The sequence below is a fragment of the Notamacropus eugenii genome, chromosome 3 (genome assembly GCF_028372415.1).
Source record: "Notamacropus eugenii isolate mMacEug1 chromosome 3, mMacEug1.pri_v2, whole genome shotgun sequence".
In the NCBI taxonomy this organism is placed as follows: domain Eukaryota; kingdom Metazoa; phylum Chordata; class Mammalia; order Diprotodontia; family Macropodidae; genus Notamacropus; species Notamacropus eugenii.
Window position 1 is genome coordinate 362599469 of NC_092874.1, and position 17859 is coordinate 362617327.

The following is a 17859-nucleotide window of genomic DNA, read 5'->3' on the forward strand; positions in this document are numbered from 1 at the left end:
AATCCTACGACCAGAAGGGAGAGACAACTGAGGGAGCTAAGATGTTGAGAATCAGAAGTTGAGTCAATCTATGTGGTGGTGAGATTTCAAGTAATCACCTTTTCCTGGGGAAGAATAAGTAGAAAGGGTGAGGTTCCAAATGAGAGGAAAAAAATGGCATATTGGAAGTTGCAGTACTGGAGATGAGATGATGTAATAATGTGTGTTTCTTATGAGTAGAGATTGTTTCATTTACTGCATTTATATCCTGGTGCTTAGCACATTGCCTAATACATAGTAAGTGTTTAATAAATGCTTGGTTTTTTTTTTTTTATTGATGAGTTCAAGGGTTCATTTCTTATTATGAGAGACTGGGAGAAAGGAGGAAAAAGTGTATGTGGGAGTTTATGTCAAAAGGTTTTGAGATGAAGAAAAGCTCACTTTTTCCCCTTCTCAGAATAATATTTTTAAATCCATAAAATAAAATTCATGGGATTGCAAAAGAAGCCAATTATATTGAAATAAAGACACATTTTTTATTTTCCCCATCTAAGTTTTTAGATTCCCTGAAATCTATCCCAGATTAAGAACCCTTGTTCAAATGCAAACTGAATCAGCACATACTTCTTTGTTCAAATTTGATTTCTGCTTAGAGAATTCTGTAGATTGGGATCCAAGAGCCTGACCCTAGCTTGCTGTGTAGACTTGAACAAGTTAGATAACTTCTTTGGTCTTCATGTTTTTCATATATAAATTGAGGAGGCTAGACTCTCTGAGGTTAGAGTTTCAAGTCTATGAGAGCAAGAGAAGTGAAGAATCTAGTCCAGTTGTCAAATTTTTTTCTTCATACTTCAAATAGTATTCCTATTTCAAAGAGTATTCTTTGCTGTGAGCCGTTGCCAAACACAGAATGTTTAAGTTAACATCAAAAAAAAAAATCAGGAGACTAATGCAAAAATTTTCCAAGGATCTATTAATAGTTACTTCTGCCATTGTAAAAAGACATGTAAAAACTTGTTTATCATATGCTTAGAACATTGACCCATGGAATACAAAAAACAGTGGGTCCTGAGCAACCACTTCAGCAATGCTATATAGATTTTAGTTATGTAAGAATGATGGCTACAATAGAATTTTACAGAAGGGAAAAGTAGTGTATTATGTATCAAAGAACAGATAGCAGAAGGGGAAAGATCTACATCTGGTAAAATAATAAAGTGTCCAGTAAACACTGGGGATATAACTGAGATTTGCAGAGCAACCATTAATACCGAAACTATAACTAGCTATAGTAAACAAACACCTCTGATGTAAATAAATGTGATAAAACTGATCCAGAAATTCTTTTAATACTAGCCAGCTAATTATTGCAGTCACAGTTTGATATCTTAGCTACATGACTTCCTTGTTTTAAGCAAAAGGTGGTAATAAAGCTCAGCCAAAAATTCTCTTATGACACAAGGTCAGTTTCTCTTCAGTAAGAAGGGACATTTTTGTTGAGCAATTTCTGAGTTCAATGGCTGATGTGTTACGTGATATAACATGTAAGACTAGTGCTTACGTGAAACAGCCAGGTTTTGTTTAGCTTGTCACATAGTAAGTGCTTAAGAATTTTTTCTTTTTGTTTATGCTTTCATCTGTAAAATGAAATCTTAGACTAGGTGGCCTCTGTTTATTTCAAAAGCTATGCTCTTATGAATCTGATTCAGATTTCTGAGACAGTATTCTTTCCTTTGTACCATATTGCTTTTTCCTTTTGTACTTGTCTGATTGTATTTTTATATATTCTGTATAATATCTAATGTTCAGATACACATTGTGTTTGTTATTGGAACTGTATGAAATTTAAGCTTAGATTACTTAATATTGACATCTTTAAAGTGTTTCAGTGCTACAAATAGGAGTAGTATTGGGATTATTTATGAAGGGTCAGATGTTATATACATCAATTCTTTTGTAAGAAGTACAGTTCCATTAAATGTATAAGTTCCAGTATTTGTGAAGAAATATAGAGACATAATCATCATATAAGGGTCAGGAGTATAATGACATTGAAAACAAATTTGCATTTGTATTCAAGTGGGACTCATTTTCTCCTGTTTCTCCGGTAAATACATATGCATTGGCATGGGTACATTTAATAAAATTCAATAGCACTGTTGCTTTTCTCAGTGATTGAACAAAATCTGCTTTTCTTTGGGCAATTTTCTTTTAAAATATTCCCAGCAGTAGCAAAACATTTTTGCTTTTATGACTGATTTTATGATAACTGAGTATACTTATTTCTCAAAAAAAAAAAATTTGTCAACAGAACTAGATGTTACTGAAACTTCAGTATCAACATCAAGATATAAATAGATATACATGAATAAAAAGTGCTAATAAATTTTGTTTTTTTGCTCTCCTTATTAAGTGTTTGCTTAACTTTTTAGGAGACCTATTAGGATGAAATATGCCTCTTAGGGAAAATGAGAGGGATGAAGGAAGGGAGAGAGAAAGAGGGAGAAGGCGGGGGGGGGGAGAGAGAGAGAGAGAAAGAGAGAGAGAGAGAGAGAGAGAGAGAGAGAGAGAGAGAGAGAGAGAGAGAGGAAGGGAGGGAGTTAGAGAGAGAATCCAATTGGACATGTGCTAAGCATACCATGATAATTCAGACTTCTCTTGTACAAAGGGAGAGCTAAAGGATTTAACCTGGAGGATTTAACCTGCATTTTTCTGATCAAGGGGGTGCTGTGCCCAAAACCTCCACAATGTAGAAGGAATAACTGTAAATACTGTGAATACAAAGTGAGATAATTCCACATTCCTTTATTCAGGTCCATGCAATTCAATAAACATTTACTGAATGGTTAGCTTGTTCAAGTTTCTCTTTTATTCAGGAACCCTGAGGTTCTTCCCCTCCCAGTCTGATTTTTTTTTTATTATTATTTTGATTAAAGGGGTCATGCCTTGAGTAATTTAAAGAAGCCTATTCAGTGAATGGGTGTATCTCACTCAAAGTGAGAATGCGATAAGACCTTAGCCTGAAAGGGTCTCATATTGCATCCTGAGCCATCTCCAGTCATCCTGATGTATATCAGGCCACTGGACCCAGATGGCTCAGAAGAAAGTGAGGTTGGTGACCTTGCACAGCCCTTCCTCCCTCAAATCAAAGTCAACTGCAAGTCATGGTCCTCTTTGAGAATGAAGGACAAACATAAGTGTTGGAAACTGGAGGTATATAGTTTAACAGGAAAACTTTGCAAGTTGGCCCCCGTCCCCTTGGACAAAGCTCTGTTCTTTTCTTTAAAGACCTTACTTACTCTCTAGTCACCACCCTGGACTTTGATTTGGGCAAGAGATTTCTTTGAATCTGCATAAGAACAAAGGGACTTCTGAGGCTCCCAGTACTAATTCTGCAGAAACTCCAGTTCCTGCCCAAGCCATTTCCCCCCTAACTCTCATGTGCCCATGGAAATCCATAAATAGCCTGGATTTATTTTAATCTGTGATTTTGGAGAATTTAGTAATATGCTTTCTATAACATCTTCTTGGTGCATTTGAGCTCCAGGCTAGTACCCTAACTAGAGTATCTAAACTGGTATTCTAGCAAGAGTGTTTCCTTTTCTCTCACGTAGCTAGTTTGGAGGGGAAAAAAAGATACACATACACACAAATTTGATGATCTTTTCTCAATCCCATTTTTTTTCAATCTATTTGCTGGATTTATGCTATAGACCACAATATCCTATTAGATATTCTCTTCTGTATGGATTTTTTTACACTACCCTCTCCTGGTTCATCTTCTACCTATCTGACTGCCTATTGTCCATTTCCCTTGTTAATTCATCATCTGTATTACTACCTGTAACTAGCAATTCTCAAATTTCTGTCCTTTGTTTTTTTGCTATTCTCCCTCTACACCCTAGACTACCTCATTGGCTCTCATGATTTTAAATTATCATTTCTCCATATATGACTGCAGTCAGACTTTGCCCTGGATCAGATTCTTTTGAGAGCACTGACTGCTTAAAAGTCTCTGGTTTGAATTGTCTCTGAGAGCCACCCAGCCCAGACCTTCCCTCAAGAAACGCCCCAATATAAAGTCCAAATTCAGGACAGAAGCTGGAAGGATGAGCAAATAAATAAAAAGAACTCCTTCATACAAAGCTATTTTGGTGATAGGGATGCTCCAGACACAGAGTCAGAAGAGAATGACTTCAAAATATCTATAAGCAAAGACTCAAAGATAAATATAGCCTGGGGCACAAACTCAAGTAGAATTCTTGGAAGAAATGAAGCAAAAACTCATTTTTAAGAGTTTCAAAATGTTTTCATAAGTGAAATAAAAGTGCTAGGAGAAAAAAGTAGAAAAGATATAAGAGCTACAGAAGAAAGAATTGGAAAGGGAATTAACAGCTTGTCACAAAAGGAGCAAAACCTTGCCCAAGCAAACTCCCTAAAAATGAGGATGGACCAAATAGAAGACTATAACTCTGAGATAACAAGAAATATTAAAACAAAGTCAGAAGAATTAAAAAAAAAAGAAAATTTAAGGTTTCTCAAAGCAGAAACAAGTGGAAAATAGATTAGAAAGAAAAAAATAAGAATCAGTTAAGCATTTAACAAGTGTTTACTAGGTACTAGGCACTGTCTAAACAGTGGGGATACAAAGAAAGGCAAAAAACAGTGTCTCCTGTTAAGGAACTCATAGTTGAATTAGGAAAACAACATCTAAACTACTGTGTGCAAATAAGACATATGATGGATTGGAGGCAATATAAGAGGGAAAGGTAGTATTACAAGGAATTAGGAGAAACTTCTTCCAGATAGCTAGACTTTAGCTAAGACTTGAAGGAAGCCAGGAGATGGACATGAGCAGGGGGGCAATTCCAGGCATAGGGAACAGCCAGTAAAATTGTCCAGAATCACTAAAACAGTATATGTAGTGGGGAGTACTGTGTAAAAAACCCCAACAAACTGAAAAGATAGGAGGGGGGCCAAAGATAAAGGTCTTTGAATGCCAAACATTTAATCCTGGAAGTGATAGGGAGCTACTGGAATTTATTGAATAGTAGAAGTGACAAAAACTCTAGAATTCCTTATTTTGACTGTGTTAAAATTGTATCTTGGTCTACCTCTCCCATATCCCTCCAGTCAGTATAGTAAATTAGTTTTTACTAGGAAATTTATTTTGTTCAGACTATTTTTTCCAGTCTTGTCTGACTCTCTGTGACCCCCTCCCTCTCTCTGTGATTTGGGGTTTTCATTGCAAAGATACAGGAGTAGTATTCTGTTTCTTCCAACAGTTCATTTTAAGATGACAAACCTTAGGCAAACAGGAGTTAAGTGACTTGCCCAGGGTCCCACAGCTGGTAAATGCCTGAGACCATATTTAAACTCCAGAAGATGAGTCTTCCTGACTACAGACTTGGCCTCTATCCACGGCACCACCTAGCTGCCTTTGTTATTATCCATTATAAAGGGGCAATAGCAGGAAATAAGCTTGCAAAGGGAACCTGGAAGTTAGTACAAACCTTTTCAAAGATCAAAGGAGCATAATTTACAAATGTATTAACCAAAATTTACATCCTAGTAGTATATATTGAATCAACAGAAGCCCTCTAGGCATTTCTGTCTGTGTTCTTGGTCTTATGATATGTTAAATCTCAGGCAAGCTCTATACATCCACAGTAAGATCAGCAGAACCCCAAAGGGTCCTGAATATTGTGGGATGATGTAGAGATGTTAACTTTAAAGTTTTACTGACAACTTGGAGAGGATTTAGAGATGTTAATGAGCTAACCCAGAGGTACAGATGAGAGGTACAGATAAGAGTTTGCTATTACCCCCCCAAAAAAAACAATAAAAATGAGACCTCAAACTCCTGCCCCCTAAGCCTACTTCCATCTGTATGGAGTCCATGCTGCCAACTGCTCCCAACTCTAATCCATGGTTACATGAGTGATCATCTGTTCCTTTCCCTCCCTTGATCCTTTTCACTGCCTCCTTTCCTTCACTATCCCATCCCCATGCTGTCTGCTTCTGTACCCTTTTGGTTGCTTATCTCTGTACACCCCATGCCTTATTGAAATGTGATTGTAGCCCTACTTCCCAATGCTCCCATTTCATAATTTTATAATTTCACAAATTAATTGTCAATTCATTGACCTTAATCTTTTATCATTCCATCTCTTTCTACACCTCTTACTGTGACCTCCAGTCCCTTCACTGCTTAATATGTTTCCAGACCATCATCCATTGTTTGATTTACTCTGTGCTTACTCTGAATTTATTCTCACCATCTGCCGTCTTTACTCCTGTTCATATGCTCCAAAGTCACTAAATTAATTGCTGAATCTTATAGGCTTTTCTCAATCTTTCTGTTAGACCTCTTTTCTGCATTTGATACTATTGACCATCTTCTCCTGGCTGCTGTCTCTACTCTCTAGGTTTCCAGGGCTCTGCTTTCTCTTGATTCTCCTACCCCTCTAACCACTCTTTGCTTTACTGAATTTTCATCTGTGTCACAGCCACTAACTATGGTTGTCCCCCCAGACTAAGTCCTGAGCTCTCTTTCTTTTAATAGTCCCTTATTTGGTGATCTTATCAGCCACTATGAGTTTAATTATCATCTCTATGCAGATAATACTCAGATCTACATACCCAGCTGCAGTTCCTTTCTTGAGCTATAGTCCCATATCACCAACTACATATTGGACATTTTGAGCTGGATGTCTTGCAGGCATCTCTGCTTAGGACAATGCCTCAAAACATAGGAAACTCTTAATAAATATTTGCTGATCAATTGATCTCAAACTTGACATGTCCAAAATTGAACTCATTATCTTTTGCCACCTTCCAAATCTTTTCCTGAACTTCTGTATCATTATTAAGGGCACCACTATCTTTCCGGTTCCCCAGGTTTGTAAACTTGGTGTCATCTTTATGACACCATCTCTCACCCCCACATGTCCAGTCTGTTGCCAATTCTTGCAATTTCTAACTTCCCAGCATTTCTTGTCTATGTCCTTTTTCCTCTACTTACATATTTGTTGTTATTCCGTTGTTTTAGTTGTGTCTGACTCTTTGTGACCCCATTTGAGGTTTTCTTGACAAAGATGCTGGAGTGGTTTGCCATTTCCTTCTCCTCCAGCTCATTTTATAGATGAGGAAACTGAGACAAAGAAGGTTAAGTGACGTTCCCAGGGCCATATAACTAGTTAAGTGTCTGAGGCCAGATTAGAACTCGGAAAGATGAGTCTTCCTCATTCCAGGTACCCTATCCACTCTACCATGTAGCTGCCCCTCTAAGATATTACTTGCCTATTAGAATACTCCTCTCTTTTTCAGCTATTTGTGTGAGGCTGGATTTTCTCTATATATTTTAACCAAAAACAACATATTGGAACAAGATGAATGCAGAAGCAGATATGAAAATCCAGCTATCTTCTATTAAGGCAAATATTAAAGAGATTTGCAAAAAAATGTAAAATAATGCCACTTTTTTCATTAAATTCTTTTTTTGTTTTGGCAAATAGAGTTTTTTTCATAAAAACATGTTCCTTCTGGTTTATTGTTGCTATTTTAAATGAAATAATAATTTTTAAAAAGTTAACAGTTTTGATTTCAAATGCGGTAATATAAATAGCTGTAAACTTAATAAACAAAGTCTCTTTGGGAACCTCAATCTTTGCTCTAGGTTAAAATACTAACTCTCTGTTTGACTTTTAAAGCCCTGCACAGTCTGGCTCTAGCCCATCCATCTCTCAAGGTGTATTGCATGTTACTATTCTCTCCTTTCCATTCTCCATTTTTCTACTACACTGACCTGCTTGCTGTTCCTTTTACATAATATTCCTTCTGTTTCTTCTGCTCCCTTCTTGTTTTCCTCTGTCCCTTAGAATTCCTAGCTTCCTTCAGATCTCTTCTCAGATTCTCTTTAAGGAAGCCTTTCCTGATTTCCAAGGAAATGATTGTTTATCTTTTCTTTTTCATTTTTCTCTGTATATACTATTTTTCCTCTGTACAATGTAAGATGATTGAGGGCAGGGACAGTCTTGTTCCTTTTGAGTTTGTATCCCTAGTACCTAACACAGTGCCTGGCAACAAATAGACACCTCATATAAATGCCCACTAATTCATTTATTGACCTTAGACATGTGAATTTAGCAGTGCTATTTAGCAGCCATTCAAATATCCTAGTCTCTTTGTTAAACTGATACAGAGCTCCTTTCCTGGGTTTCCTTTTATGTCTTTGCAGGCTTTTTTAGGTATAAATGACTGTATTTGCAATTATGGCTTATTTCCAGAACATAAAAAATACCCAACTGGATTACTTTCATTTGTGATCTCCATAGGGAGAGGACTGTTTTCCTCCTCTTTCTTTTCTGTGACTTAGTAGGAAAGAGCTACTTGAATCACATGCTGGCTACCACCAGGCTCCTGAGGATATGTCTCATCTTGGTGTTGAAGGAGGACAAAAACCCTTGGTTTTGATTGACAGCAGTGAAGAAATGTGGCTTGTATTCTTAGGGCCTTCAGTTTTCTTGCTTAAAAGATTATAATCTTTTGCAGTGCTTCTTAGGTGCCTTCTGGTAGTAAGCATTCTTTGAGCCTACATAAATCTCCAGTAAGAGATTTTGTTTTAACAAATCTTTTATATTCCCTGGGGAAGGCTATCCCTCTACTGTTGTTATCAAATTGATGTGTAGATGCTTCATTGTCTGTCAGCAGACAGACAGGAACTGTCATCTCCCCTCATTTCTTCTTCTGACCCTCACTGGATCTATGGACCATGGATCCACTTATGGACCTATGAATCCATTTCATCATTCTTTCAAGGGCAATCATCCCCAGAGGTGCAACTTTCTTTTCAGGAAGAACTTAAAATCCGTTTTCCAGTGTGCTTGTTGTTCAGTCTTGTCTGACTCTTCATGACCTCTTTTGGAGTTTTCTAGGCAAACATACTGGAGTGGTTTGTCATTTTCTTCTCCAGCTCATTGTACAGATGAGGAAACTGAGACAAAGAGGGTGAAGTGACTTGCCTAGGTCACACAGCTACTAAGTGTCTGAAACCAGATTTGAACTCAGGAAGATGAGTCTTCCTGATTTCAGGCCCAGCACACTGGCCACTGTGCCATCTAGCTCCAATAAACTGTGCATATTCTTCCTTTTTTCCTCTGTATGATACCCTCCAATAAAGGTCAAGATTTTCCTCTATTTTGTTAGGTCAGTTTTCTTATGTGTATTCCATTTGGAGCATCAATAATTAACTTGATCCTGGCTAAAGTGCAAGCATCCTAGATCTTGTGATGCTTGCTGCCCAAGTCTCCTTGCCTGTGTGTGTGTGTGTGTGTGTGTGTGTGTGTGTGTGTGTGTGTGTGTCAGAGAGAGAGAGATGGATCCCTTTGGCAGTTTGGGAAAACCTATGGAGCCTTTTGCAGAATTATTTAAAAAAATAATTGGAAGAAATGCTAAATTTAATTTAGAGATTAATGAAAATAAAGATGCAATTTTTTTCCTATCCACATTTATTGGCTCTCTGAAATTTCTCCACAGACTCTTTGGCTGTCCACAGATCCTAGATTAACAAACCTTGCTCTGGGTCCTAACCTTGCTCCTAACTTAACCTTGCTGTAGGATCCCAACCTGTCATACCTGATTGTGGGTTTTTGTTTTCCATTCTTGATGTTACCTTGTACCCTAAGACCAATAACTTAACAAAAGCGTCTCTGTAGGCAGAACCCAAGCTAAAGATTCAGAAATAAGATTCTCTAGTGTCTTATTCATGACAAGTCCTTCAATTGAACTATTTAGCAATGTGTCCTAATTTCCTTTTGTTTGTTTCATAGTAACTTTGAAAGGAAATGACTGTTTTTGAGTAAATTAGGTGTGGTTTTAAATGATCAAGAGACAGTGTGGTGTAGTGGATAGAGAGCTGGTCTCAGGGCCAAAAATCTAGGTTCAAATAGTGCTGCCTCTGAGTCTGTGATAGTGGAGAAGTCACTTTACCTCTAGATGATATAGATAACCCTCTAATGCTATAAGATGTAGAGTTACCGGGGGTGACCTGCTTTGGCACAGGGAGTATCCTCATCTGGGAGTTACTTATATCAATGAAACACAAACCCTATTCCTCTCCTCTTTACCCTGTCTTTATCTCATTAAAGGATATGAGTGGACATCTGAAGTTTAATTCATGGGATAGTAGGATCATTGATTTAGAGCTAAGGTCTAAGGTTAAAGACCTTAGAGGCTATCAAGTCTAACCACCTTACTTCATAAATAAGTAAACTGGGGCCCCAAGAGGTTAAGGGATTGTAAGTGGCAGAGCTGGTATTTGAAAGTCTTTAAATCTCAGCCCTCTTTCAGCTGTGCCATCCTGCCCTAGATTGGCGATGTTGTCTGCCATCTTGAAGTAAATATCAACTGACAAACATTTTCAGATTGCTATTACTTCTGCAACGTTTAACATATTTCAGTGACATTTGACATTTGGGAAAAGGTATACAGGTTTGTGACAGTGTTGAGTGAGATCTACAGTTACAGAACCATTACTAATGGATGTGCTTCCTTATTATTAGGAAAGTAATAACTGTGCTGACATTTCTTACACATTTGTCCTGAAAAATGTGATGTAAAGCACAGTATAGTTATTATTTACAGAATGGGTTCCCATTTTCCCTTCTTTTGACAGTGAACACAAGGAAATAGGAAGGAGAAATTTAAACTAATGAAATAATTTACTACTAATAAAGAAGTAACTTCTGGGAGTTTTTTCATAATTATTAAGAATTAGCACATTAGAACTAGTTTCTGAAGGAGGCAGCATAACTTCAGCTTCTTAGCATTATCTTAGATATTGATCAGGATACTTTAGATGATGTTCTGGCGACTCTTGGATTATGTTCTTTCTGAAATATAAATGTAATCATAACGATAAGAATTTGTTGTTCGGTCATTTCAGTTGTGCACGACTGTGAATGTTTGGGGGGTTTTCTTGGCAAAGATACTGGAGTAATTTGTCATGTCCTTCTCCACCTCATTTTACAGATGAAGAAGTTGAGGCAAACAGGATTAAGTGTCTTGCCCAGGGTCACACAGCTAGTAAATGGCTGAGGTTAGATTTGAACTAACAAAGATGAGTCTTCCTCCTTCCAGGCCCAGCGTTCTATCCACTGTACTAGCTGGCTACCTAATAATCATAATGGTTAGCATTTATTTAGTAGTGCTTAGCTTGTGCCAGGAAAATGTGCTAAGTGTTTTACAAATATTATCTAATTTGATTCTCACAACAACCTTGTGAAGAAGGAACTGAGGCATAGGTTAAGTGACTTGCCCAAGATCACACAGCTAGTAAATATTGGAGGCAGGATTTGAACTGAGGTCTTTCTGTCTCTTGAATTGTACTCCATGTCCTATGTTACCTGTATAAATGCTATTTTTATGAGTCTCTTATTGATAGAAATATAACATTTCACCATAAGACTTTAATTTTTTAAATGTTGCTTTAGGGGACTTGTTTATGTTTTAAAGGTTGGAAAGCACTTCTTCAGGAACTTTGGAATCAGCCCATTCTCAACTGACTCTTGCTGCCCAGATTCTACACTATTAAAAGAAGAAAACTTGATTAAGAGAATCTCCAATGTCTTCAATTAGGAAGTTAACAGAATATGACAAAAAGGTATGACAATAGCCTTATGGTTGTAAATGTTTCTTTCAGTAAATTAAAAACATATTTGGTAGTAACTGTCCGAAACCACTGTTCTCTGCCCAGTTATTCCATACAACCCATTGGAGGTGAGAAATTCCCTTTCTTTGCCTTGCTTCTTCTGTCTTCTTATTGTCTTCTGCTCAAACCAGGCTGCTAGTTGCCAGCTCACATGGCTGTTGGTCAAGATTGCCACTTAACAACTTTGAGGGCAATTTGAATTGTTAATAATAATACCTTTGGCATGATGCCAGCATTCCTGGAGAGATCTAGGAAGCACACTCAGCATCATACCCACTAGCAACATGCTTTCAACCGAATATTTGAGTACTCTGTAACTCTATTGAGGACTGTTGCACATTGAGTTGTGAAACTTTGTTTCTAATTACATATTGAATATAAAATTGAGTAGAGAAATGAATTCTTTGCAAATGATGAAAGTGACAAAACACAGTCAAAATTAACCCTCTCCCCCCCAAAAATCTTCTGAAATTCATTTGCTTTCTTTATGTGTTATCACCTATAAATTAGGCAGTCTTTTCGAAAAAAATGTCAACTTCATGCTTTCTTGAAGATATTTAATCCCTTTTGAGGGATATAACTTTCTTTTTATAAAAAGTATTTTTGATAATAAAAAATGTTATTGACAGTTTGAGGGGGATGATAGACATTAAAGTACCATGCAGAGAATCAGGAAATGAGGCCGATGCTTTGATTCACTATTAACTCTTTATAACTTTGGACAACGTTTAACATGTCAGTGCTTCAATTTCCTTTTCCATAAATCAGAGATTCTGATGTGTATCAGCTTGGTAGTGTCTGACTCCTAGAGTTTCTGTTACTGTGTAACTGTGGAATCTGATTTGCTCAAGTATTCCTGTTTGCTTCCTATCGGTCAGCTTTTCTGTAATGAGTTTGAAAATCTTTGTAAATTAGCCAACAACTCAGTGTTGTTGGCATACTTTCTACCTCTTTCAATCCCAAATCTAGATTGAATCTGCCTACTTCCCAGCCTCAGCAGTCTTCTTTATTGTATTCTTGAATATTATACAACTCATACTTGCTTGGTGAATTGAGTCTATTTTCTGACCTTGACTCCCCACCCATGGACATATCTCTAGTCTCTGGCCCTATAAGCAAGTTATCAATATAAAGTGAGGATTAATAAGCTGTTAAAAACTCATTATAAAATAATTTGCGCTCTTTGGAGGGAAAAATAGTTTGTAATAGTTACAAAATATAAATCTTTGCATTTAAGTTACAGATGAGACTTTTTTTAAATTTAAGAATTATGAATTGCTATCATTGAATTTTTTCTTCTTTTTTTTTTTTTTAGAAACTCCAGGAGGAAAATTCCAAATTAAAGTGTGAGCTAGAAGTTTTGAGGTATTGAAATATATTAGCAAAGCTTAGTGATTTATTTAAGCCACAAAATAGAGTGTTTACTTTGAAGTTTAAGTTTTGCTTAACAACAAATAACAACTAAGAGTGTGAAAGATATTTTCCTCCTGGAAAGTCTGCTTGTATGCTTATTTTTTGAAGCCAAAATTTATTAAAATGAAGAATTAAATTGATATGAAATTCTGATTACATATATAAACATATTAAATTCAGAAATATAGTACAAACAAAATGTTTTTATGATGCTGTTTAAATGCCAGAATATTGTAACCAACTAGGAAAAATCAATATGCTGTAAATAGAAATTTCTGTAACTTCACAATTACCTCTACAGATGAAGACTATTGGGATTTAACAAAAACATCCTAGCTTGTTTTTTTGATCCTTCCTCTCAAAATGAAAGAACAATGTTGACTGGATCCAGACCCTTTTCCCTCCCAAAACTTGTTTTTGTTATTTGATGTTCTTATTCAGTAAAGAAGGGGAACATAGCCTAGTTTTCTGAATGGAAAGAAGGCATCTTCTCCAAAGCTTTATGGCTTCTTGCCATTTAAATGGCTCTTTAAGAAACAGAAAGGTGAAAACTGAAAGGTACCATAGAGTTCAGTTATTTCAGTTCCCTTATTTTACAAGTGAGGGAATAAAGGAGAAAAAACAGAGCTCCTCTGTTCATGGTCACACAGCTAGTTACTGGATGAGTAGGCATTAGAAAACAAAGTTGCCTGATAATGTTTGTTTATTTTTTTACCATCACCCGTTTTACATTACCCTTTTTTAGAGAGACTTTCTCTTAAGTTGATTTGTAATTGGAATTGTGTAAATAGGCCTGGCTAAATGATTGGAAGATAGAATCATGTTTCTACATATATCACAGTTTAGAAAAAATTCATGGAAAATATATTTTATATTTTAAATTTATTTAGATTCATTAGATTCTCATTTAAAGCACTGTAGTTTTCAAAATGCAGTGGGAAAATGTTTTCTTTAATTTGTAATCAGTGTTGATTCCTATATTAACTTTGTTATGTCTAATTTAGGTACATTTATAATTTATAATATATACTGCCAAGCACTAGGTGTTTTCCTTATTGTCCAGAAATAGCATAGGGGAAGAGTTTTCAGCAGTATTCCCATATGACTTAAATTTTCTTAGCAGATAGCCACACCTAAATATAAAGGTATCATTGTATGTCATAAGTTATCTCCAGAGTAAATATCACTAGTTTCTCCAACTAATGCTTGTATGGCTTGGTTTTATGTTTCTTCATCGTCATGATTGTCCTCCCTCTGAATGCATTCCAATTTTACTCAATTCTTCTAAAAGTGGCTTCCGGAGCTGAATGAAGTACTCTAGATGTGGTATGGCCAGGGCAGAGTGCAGCAAGATTATCCCTTCCCAGCTATCTGGGTAACTTCCCTTCCCTCCCCTCCCCTCCCCTCCCCTCCCCTCCCCTCCCCTCCCCTCTCCTTCCCTTCCTTTCCCTTCCCAGCAGCCAAGGTTCCCTGCCCAACTTCCACTCCGTGCCTGGTTTTGGACCCTCCTGGCTTTGAGTGAATGTCAGTAATAACAGTTTCTCTAAAAAACAACAATCCTGAGGCTCCTGCCCCTTCCACAGTGATTTATCTATTTATTTTCTCATTTCTGTTAAAGGGGCCATCCCCCTGACTACTCTTTAAAGACACCTGTTCACTGAATGGGCATTACCTCACTTTAAGTGAGTATCTGAAAAGGCCTTAGCCTAAAAGACCAAGGACTCCCATTGCATCCTAGGCCATCTCCAGTCATCCTGATGAATATCTGGTCACTGGATCTAGATGACTCAGGAGGGGAAAGTGAGGCTGGTGACCTTGCACAGCCCTCCCTTACTCAAAACAAGGTCAAATGCAAGTCGTATCATCATTTTCTGATGTCATGGTCCTCTTTGAACACAAAGGACGAACACAACCATTGACTACTATGGTTATAACATTTTGGTAATGTAACATTTCAAGTAAAGTTTTAATTTTTTAGAAATCAATATGAGTGGCTTATAGAAGAAGGGAAGACTGAATGTTTTGATGAAAGACGTATCAATCTTTTGAAAGCTCAAGTCATGCAGCTACAGAGACAGGTAATCAAGCTAGAGATATGACAGTAAACTTATACGATCAGTGAGGCAAGTGTCTGAAGCTGCATTTGAGCTCAGGCAGTCTATCCACTGCACCCCCTAGCTGACCACAGATCTGTTTGTCTACTCACTAATGCAGGCTTTATATATATATTGTAGAATTCTAGCTCTTTACTGGTAGGGACGAGTTTTTGCTTTACCCTAAGACTGTTACTTGCTCTTTATTGTTGTTGTTTCTGTTTCATCTGCTCAGCTAACTGGGTGGACATCATTGCCAAATGGCAAGTACTTTGTTACCTACAGTCTTGAGCAGTCATCCTAGTCAGAGGCACATAAAGGGATTTGCCCATGGTCTCCCATGGTATGTTTCAGAGGCAGGGCCTAAACCAAGATCTTTCTGACTCCAAGACTTATCCTCTCTCCATGATGCCAAGCTGCCTTTTGCTTATTGTATACTAAATAAATGCTTGTTAAGTTACTGAATTTATAGGGATAACTACTTACTAGTGTCATGTTTTCCTTAATCAAAAAATATTTACTCACCAAAGCAAATATTTCTTTGGCTACTAATCTGTTTATTCCTGATTCTGTGTCTTACTTAATACGACATTATAAAATAAACATTGATTAAGTGCCTACTATGTGTCAGGCTCTGTGCTGAGGTACAAATATGAAAAAGAAAGATAATTCCTGCCCTCAAAGAGCTTACAATCTTGGTTGAGTCCAGGGTGCATATGTAGGGATATGGTATAGATAATCCAGTGGGTTCTAAATATCTTTATGAACTAGTAAAAAGTTAGTTCAGACTAATAAATCCTATTACAAAGCCAGTTCAAACTAATAAATCCAACAGGTGCCATTTACTACTGTACCAGGGACAGAGATAAGGGTTTTGCTGGGGTCCACTCATGATTAATTGTTAGACATAGTGTCCTTAGGCTGGGAAGAGACTGCAGGGATAGTGTTTAAAGGCTAGGGAGAAATGTGATTTTGAAATTGGGGTCCAAGCACAGGCACTCAAGCACCCCATCACTGTCACCCCACTATTGTTCCAGTGCCCCCTAGGGGGCAGTATTGCCTACTTTGGGAACCTCTCCTTCTAGTGGGAGAAGTCTATTCATTAGATGAAAAACCTTAATGAACTCATTAACTGTGTGACCCTGGGCAAATCAGTGGACCTTTGGTGTCTTCAGGCAACTCTTTTAATACTGTACATTACATATAAAATTCCGGTCTTCATTCATAGAGAAAGTTTCCTTATTGGGAGTCTAGAATACCAATGAAATCCTAGGTGTGGTGCAAAAAACACAGAAAAACCTCCTTTAAAGCACTACGTAATTAACTCATAAATGATGGTGATTGTGATGATGATAACTGGCTTTTCTAAAGTGTTTATATATATGCATATATATGTATATATATACATATATATACACACATATATATTGGATTCTCATCACAATCCTAGTTAGGTGCTCTAGGTATCCTTAACCCTATTTTACATATGAGAAAAACTGAGGCTCAGAAAATTTGAATGACTTTTTCCTGGTTAATCTCATCAGAGGAGAAATTTAAACCCATGTGTCCTAGACTCTTAAGCCTAATATGAAGTATATAATTATATAAGTTTAATAAAGGCTTGTAGTAGCATTACAGAAAAGTTGTACCATTAAATTATATTGTACTTCTGATTTTAGGAATTATAAATTCAGATCTGATAAGGAATATAAATTAGAAAAACATTTTCTGAATATTAATCATGTATAAATTAAAGCTATCAAAAATAATTTATGAACTGCAAATAACTGTCCTTCCTGAATGAAAGATGCATGTAAGTAGAAAGTGAGACTGTGAAAACTTCTTGAAATATAGTACCGAATAAAATAGACACCATTTTACTATGGCATTTTATAACTACCTTGTAAATAATTTCTCAATAGGTAGTACTGCTTACAGAGGGATTAAGTTCCCGGGCTACCCTTCTGCTAGAGTTGAATGAAGCTTTGAATCCCCTATCTGAAAAACTCAGGTGAGGAACAGAGGCAAAATGATATAGTTCTATATTTGTCAACATCCCCAAACCCTGTATTCTTTGCATCTCTTCCTTCTCTTTTCTATCACCCCTTCAGATTTCACTTGAACTATTATGAGGGATAGTGCTTTTTTGTTTTGCTTTTTGTCTAGATCTCTGCTTTCATTGGTATAGGGAATTCTGATTATGGGAAAACTCTCCATTGTTTCATTGATGGTGGCTCAGGACCCCTCACCATGGCATGCCTACATTGAAGAAGGTACTGTGCTTTGTGAGCAAAGCAGAATTGCAGTAGCTCAAAAGAAACATTGAGATGTACAGATTTAGAGACATCTCCACTCAAAATGTGGACTATTTGTGCCTGACCTGTAGTAGAGCCTCTTGGGTTCATATTGGTCTGATCAGCCACAGTTGGGCAGTATACCTGTTCCCTGACATAGTGATGTCATTTTGATCCTCTGCAAGCATGAAGGGTAACAACTGCATTAGAAGTCCTTAGAGCATGTACCAGACCCCTTTACATATACATAAGTATAAAATATATACACACAGTATATGTACATGTATGCATGTGTATATGCATATACATCTATATGTATGTATATAAGGACATCAGAAGAAGAAATCTTGAACATTATCATTATAATCTT

General features: G+C 36.8%; 1 protein-coding gene across 13 annotated transcripts in view; it reads left to right on the plus strand.

Moving 5' to 3' along the window:
• Positions 1 to 17859, plus strand: part of LOC140496935 (uncharacterized) — a 325087-nt gene that overhangs the window by 68275 nt on the left and 238953 nt on the right. For 11 of the 13 annotated variants that reach the window (XR_011964454.1, XM_072597351.1, XM_072597350.1 and 8 more), the window contains 4 exons: positions 11494 to 11641; positions 13005 to 13054; positions 15081 to 15180; positions 17118 to 17206. Coding sequence is in view for 12 of the 13 variants with exons in the window: in XM_072597351.1 (XP_072453452.1) it covers positions 11603 to 11641; positions 13005 to 13054; positions 15081 to 15180; positions 17118 to 17206 (278 nt within the window). In the remaining variant the exon portion in view is untranslated. Of the gene's footprint in view, positions 1 to 11493; positions 11642 to 13004; positions 13055 to 15080; positions 15181 to 17117; positions 17207 to 17859 lie in introns of those variants that run through there. The other 2 variants (XM_072597353.1, XM_072597354.1) reach the window with 2 other exon arrangements.